The sequence below is a fragment of the Monodon monoceros genome, unplaced genomic scaffold (assembly GCF_005190385.1).
Source record: "Monodon monoceros isolate NGI ecotype Baffin Bay Population unplaced genomic scaffold, NGI_Narwhal_1 Super_Scaffold_21, whole genome shotgun sequence".
Lineage (NCBI taxonomy): Eukaryota > Metazoa > Chordata > Mammalia > Artiodactyla > Monodontidae > Monodon > Monodon monoceros.
Window position 1 is genome coordinate 106,017,646 of NW_021703778.1, and position 6,096 is coordinate 106,023,741.

Genomic DNA, 6,096 nt, shown 5'->3' on the forward strand with positions numbered 1-6,096 from the left:
TTGTTCATTCTTCTCCTTTCTACTGGAAACTAGATGACATGCAAGACAGAAAGGTTTCAGTATACTTGGAAACATACTTTTGTGGCTGCAGACTAGACAAAGCTAAGTTCTAGGCCCTGAGACTTTCTCTGGTCTTTTTGAGCAGATACCCCTGCTCTTATTTGGCCAGAGAACATTAGCATGGATCACAGATGAAAATAATTCAGTCGGATGGACACATATTTTGCCAAGAATATTTATTTGTTATTGTTGAAAAATACACATAGGCAAAAGGTTGATTAGCTGCTGATTTTCCATAGTACAGCAGGGTATTGTAAGAAAGGGGAAAATGAACCTGTTCTATACATGGCAGTTACATTTCTAAGGCATTTAGGCTTAAAAAGTAGTAGGTGCACCTAGGCCCATTTACTTGAGTTTAAATATACTGAGGCACACCAGGCAGGCAAAGGATTTGAAACTATACCGTAAAACTGTTTCATGCATTTGTGTCTTAGGATTGCATATCCATCCCCCCGAGCCCCCAGTCTCCATCATTCATTTTTTCCACATGAGTTTTGGAGTTGTTCATAGAACACTGGTAATAATCTACTCTTCAAGAGTTTGCTTATAGGGACAACACCGATGGGACACACAGAACAGAACTACTTCATGGACAGGCTCTGTAGACTCTTACCAAATTGAGGCTCCAGTAAGAAAAACACCGATTTGCAAAGGCACAGTGGAGACAGGTTTAATGCCTTAAATATAACATGAATCATTCACAATAACAAGTTTAGCGTTTCAGCGAACTTTTGTTAATACAACACAGTTGGTCACACAAAATACAAATGCTTCTGTTGATCTGTCTTGGCAACTCAGATACATCAACAGTGCTAACAGTTTAACAGCTTTGTTCTCATCTGACAGAAAATAATGGCAGTTCTGCAAGGCAAATGTTAAACCTGACCGTATGTATTTATTAATTCCACAGTGTTTTGACAGATTATAGGGGATGGAACTCAGAGGATGCTGACACGCTCACTGAGGGCTTTCATCTCTGTTTCTTCGGTCTCAGGACTGTCACTGTGGCCAGTGCTTGGATCGATCAGGTGTGTGGGGTACTTCAGCCCCTGCTCGCCTGCGTACTGCTCCCACCTTGAGTCATCACTCTCATGGGTGATGTAGCGTTCCCCGATTTTGCATTCCAGCTCTCGTAAATCTAACCAGGTCTGATAATCCTGAGGAAGAAAGTGCAAAATATTACCATAGATATGATTAAAACTCATTTAAACACTCTTTCATTGTTGTCAGCTCCCACAACATATATGTTACCCTTTTTTCTTCCACTCCCACCGTGCTATGTCTTTCATCAGGCACCCTGAGGTGACAGCATCAGCACCAAAGCCATCCTATTTACCTAAACTGTGCAAATGCATACTGTTTACAGGATATCAGGCATCAGAAGGTGGGCAATTAATATTTGCAGTCAAACAAAGCAGAATGTTGGTATTCCTTTGGAATTTAATGCCTACAAATAATCCTTCAGTATTTCAGAGGATCGTTTTTCTAAACTTCTAAGTTCAGTGTGAAAATAAAATATTTAAGAGAGAACAAACACATGCATATGCTTTACATCTACCATGCATTTCTTTTACAAGTATTGCCTTGGATTTAAATATACAGCTTCCAAACAAGTACAGTGCATGACCAGGTGGGCATCTACTTGGATATTTATCAGGATTACACATACAGATGCCTTTGAAATCTGGTCCTTGGAGTTTCATTTTGACCCTTCTTTTTTTGTCTTTTGTTTTTGGTGTGTGTGTGTGTGTGTGTGTGTGTGTGTATGTGTGTGGTATGGTGTGTTTCTCCCTTATCCAATTTTCCTGGTAGAGAAAGAGGTTTAGAAATACTAAATTGTTATTAAATCCTATGAAGTTGCATGCATTTTGGCAAACAAACTGGTATTATAATTATACTTTAAAAAATATGACAAAAGATTTTTATATATAGTATCAGAATCTTAAATACTTAGAAGCTTATTCAACTTAGAAAATATCCAGTGATTGATTTTTACCTGTAACCAAGGGTGACTCAAGGTCTTATCCACGCTATAGCGCTTTCTCATTTTTACTTGCAGCAAGTTATTGATAAGATCAATGGCTGAAAAAAATTTTTATTGGTAAAAACAGATGACATATCTGGAACATATGCATAATTCATTTATAGTTTATTCCACATCTGCTATTTCACACAGTTAAATGCAACACAGTGATAACAGATACTAGAACCTTAAGAAAATTCCCCTTGAGAATTCTAAAACCTTGGCCTTAATTTAATTTTAGATGCAAAAAAATGAATCGGAAATAATTGTAGAGGAAGGAGTATGAGTTCTTTGTGAGTATGATGTGAACTTCTCTTAGTCTAGTTTCTAATACATTTTTCTGAAGTAGGAGTTTTGTTCAAATATACATCATTTAAATACGTGTAGCACTAATGGCAGGATAAAACTAATATTCAAGAGAAAGCATTTACTAATTTTGTTACAAAATGTGTTTAAAGTTTGAATACACATAATGGGCTCCGTAGTCTTGAATTAAGTGACAGACATCTGGATGCCACATTTAAAAGGAAGAAAATAAAGCATAACATAGGCCATGACTCATGATAAACTTAGAGCCTAAAAACCAATGGCCCAGTGGTGAAACACTTTTGTCTCTTTCTCTTTACTTTTAAAAATAATCCATGGGGCTTCCCTGGTGGCGCAGTGGTTGACAGTCTGCCTGCCGATGCAGGGGACGCGGGTTCGTGCCCCGGTCCGGGAGGATCCCGCGTGCTGCGGGGCGGCTGGGCCCGTGAGCCGTGGCTGCTGGGCCTGCGGGTCCAGGGCCTGTACTCCGCAACGGGAGAGGCCACAGCGGTGAGAGGCCTGCGTACCGCAAACAAAAAACAAAACAAACAAAAAAAACTATGAATTGGAATTATATCAGCCTTCATTGCTTTCGTAGGGAAGACAGGTAATCAACTTGTCTAACAATAATTCTTCTAAGAGGTTAGAATCACAAACCATCCAGCCTCATACTTTGCCTCTGACTGGGACTTCAACAGAGTGTAATTTAGGAAAAAAAGTGATTCTTCTAGTTATCTAGTCTACAAAGCATCTTACCCAGAGTACCATGTAACAGAGTTCTCACTCACCTTTCTGAAAACTATTATTTTCAGCCTATACCGTTAATTGTTCACTATTTATTAAATTCATTACCTCATGCTTCCCATTCATTCTTGGAATGACTTCCCATTTCTTTCTTTCCTGTTAGCATTTTCTTCCCAAAAAGAACTTGGTGAAATCTGCCAAACTAATGAAAGCATTCACATTCCACCAAAGAGTCCATTCCCTCCCTTAATCAACCCTGGTCATTAAGTTTCTTGAGAGATGGATCTTTCTATCAAAAACCTTTAACAGGTATCTGATAAAGATGCAAATTAACTCCCCAACTTCCTCAACCATCAAGTCCTGAATGAGGGGGCTTTGACTCCATTGTTTGGTCTACATCAATCTGTGTGGATCTGAAAATACAGTGTCACAGGAGTCCTGAGGCCACCTGGAACAAAGATCACTTTATTCCCTCAGAAGGAATCAGAATCCTTCTCGTTATCAGGCAAAGAGAAACGATTTTTACAGGCTTTTGGTAATCTAGAATTGTATCACTTTGATACTAATATTCCAAGTATTTGCCTGCATGGAAGGACTGTAGAATCAAACATCTAAGAATTGCTTGATTGGAGAAAGTAAATGTAATAGCACATGTTTAAATGCTGTCTATGCCCCTACACCCTTGCCTTCGCTAGGATACGTTAGGAAACACAGTATTTAGTACAATTTCAAATTCCAAGCATGTGTTCTCAGAGGGCTTTTGAAAGTATAGTTCTCTCAGTGAACTGTGTATTGGGCATGGGCTTTAAAACATCCATTCACATGATTTACTCACTGGTGTGTAAAGTGCACCTTCCATTCTTGCTGCTGTGAAGTCACACAGCAAAAATGGAGAATAAGGGGAGACGGGAGAATGCACGTGCTACCGTAAGCATGCCGCAGCATTATGCTTCCCCACACACTGCAGGGAATAAAGACATGTTATTAATTCACTCCTTCTGCTTTGAATTCTATAATTAGGAAGGTAGGAGTACAGCAACTCGACAAAAAGTCTGGTTTGTGCCCAAATGGGCCCCAACAGTGAATCACACTGCCTAATGGGGAAGGAAGTACGGCCAGGGGAGAAACTAGATGTGTCTGAAGGGAATGGAATATGTGAAGATGAAAAAATTGCTCTGCTGAATGAAGCATATAATCACAAGTCTCACTACAGCCACAGTACACAGCTGACCTGAATAAGCACAGCAAGCCAATGACAAGCACCTCCGAGAGAAAATAGTTTAGGACCTAAGGAGAGAATTAGCGGGAGTGTGTGTGTGTGTGTGGGTGTGGGTGTGGGGGGTGTGGGGGTGTGGGGGTGGGTGTATCTGTGTATTTATAAATATATTCCATGGCTCTTGATAGCAGAAAACAGAAATAATTAACTATTAAATGTTGAACACTGTAGTTAAATATTGGGAACCCGGTGTTACTGAGAAAATAGGTTCATCATAGTGTTTGAGAGTTCCATTCTATTGGTCACTGTTTCTGGAACTCCTAAAACATCCTTTTCATTAATCAAGGCTCATACAACCCAGCATTAAATATACCATCCAAAATGCCTTTCACTAAGCTCACTTTTAAAAAGAGATTCTACTGTTGTTTTTTTTTTTTTACAATATTCTTTATATTGACCATGTATATATCGCATATACGTACATTCATTTATCTGTTCATTCACCAAATATTCCTTAAGGAATTACTGTTGGCAATGACATTGGGAATAAAAAAGGTAATGATAAAGCCCTGAAAAGCTCCCAATCTAATTGCAAAGGCAAAATATGCACACGTGTGTGCACGCGCACACACACACACACACACACGACAAAATGCACCATTTACTCAGCAATGGGAGAGGCCACAGCAGTGAGAGGCCCACATACCGCAAAAAAAAAAAAAAAAAAATGCACCATTTAAAATCTTTGACCTTTAATTAATATCCTACTCAAAGAAAAAAATGTTTTCTTTAGCGCTCCCTAAATATAAGTAGCTAGGGTCCTAGTGACTAACTGCAGTAGTCCAATCTATTTCACATCTCAACGGTGTTGCAGGATACCAGTGACAAGAATTCTTTTCTCCTATGTTGTGCCCAAAGTTGTCTTTTTATAACTTACCCACATTAATCCTATTTATGCTGTAGATGCAATGGAGAACTTGACTATTCTATATGACAGCTTTTTATGTTCACTAGCTCTTTTTCAATGTCCCTGTTCACAATGGACCAGAATTTTCCTCACAATTAACTGACAACTTAATTGTGATATTATTCATATAGCCTAGGATGGAAGGTTTTGCTTTTTTAAAAAAATTTCACATTCATATTCTTAGGTACTCCTAACAAACATATGAAAGTAGTTACTTTTTTTTTTTTTTTTTTTTTGCGGTACGCGGGCCTCTCACTGCCGTGGCCTCTCCCGCCGCGGAGCACAGGCCCCGGATGCGCAGGCTCAGTGGCCATGGCTCACGGGGACAGCCGCTTCGTGGCATGTGAGATCTTCCCGGACCGGGGCACGAACCCGCGTCCCCTGCATCGGCAGGTGGACTCTCAACCACTGCGCCACCAGGGAAGCCCCAGTAGTTACTATTTGAATCTCTATTTTATATAAAAGGAAAAGCTGAAACTTCAAAAGGTCATATAACTTGGTCGAAGTCAGACAGTTCCCAGGTAACAGTTGAGGTTGAAACCCAGGGTAACTGGCTCCAAAGCCCATGCTCTTAAATACTATGGCATGCAGTAGCCACATCATACCATTAACTCATTATTATTAACTGATAATCTCAAAAACTAATTAAATTTAGAAAATTTCCAATAATGAACATTAAATTCTTCTTAGTCATGTTTCCACCATACTTTTATGTACATAAGTGCCTGGATTGATCTATCTATCTATCTATCTATCTATCTATCTATCTATCTATCTATC

At 39.3% G+C, this 6,096-nt stretch overlaps 1 protein-coding gene across 4 annotated transcripts in view; it reads right to left on the reverse strand.

The window, feature by feature from the left end:
- Positions 1 to 227: 227 nt before the first annotated feature.
- Positions 228 to 6,096, reverse strand: part of PRKD1 (protein kinase D1) — a 345,202-nt gene continuing 339,333 nt past the window's right edge. For 2 of the 4 annotated variants that reach the window (XM_029237647.1, XM_029237648.1), the window contains 2 exons: positions 2,057 to 2,142; positions 228 to 1,217 (listed from right to left, as the gene is read on the reverse strand). In XM_029237647.1, coding sequence (XP_029093480.1) covers positions 999 to 1,217; positions 2,057 to 2,142 — 305 coding nt within the window. In that variant the 3' untranslated portion in view covers positions 228 to 998. The remainder of the gene's footprint in view (positions 1,218 to 2,056; positions 2,143 to 6,096) is intronic. The other 2 variants (XM_029237650.1, XM_029237649.1) reach the window with 1 other exon arrangement.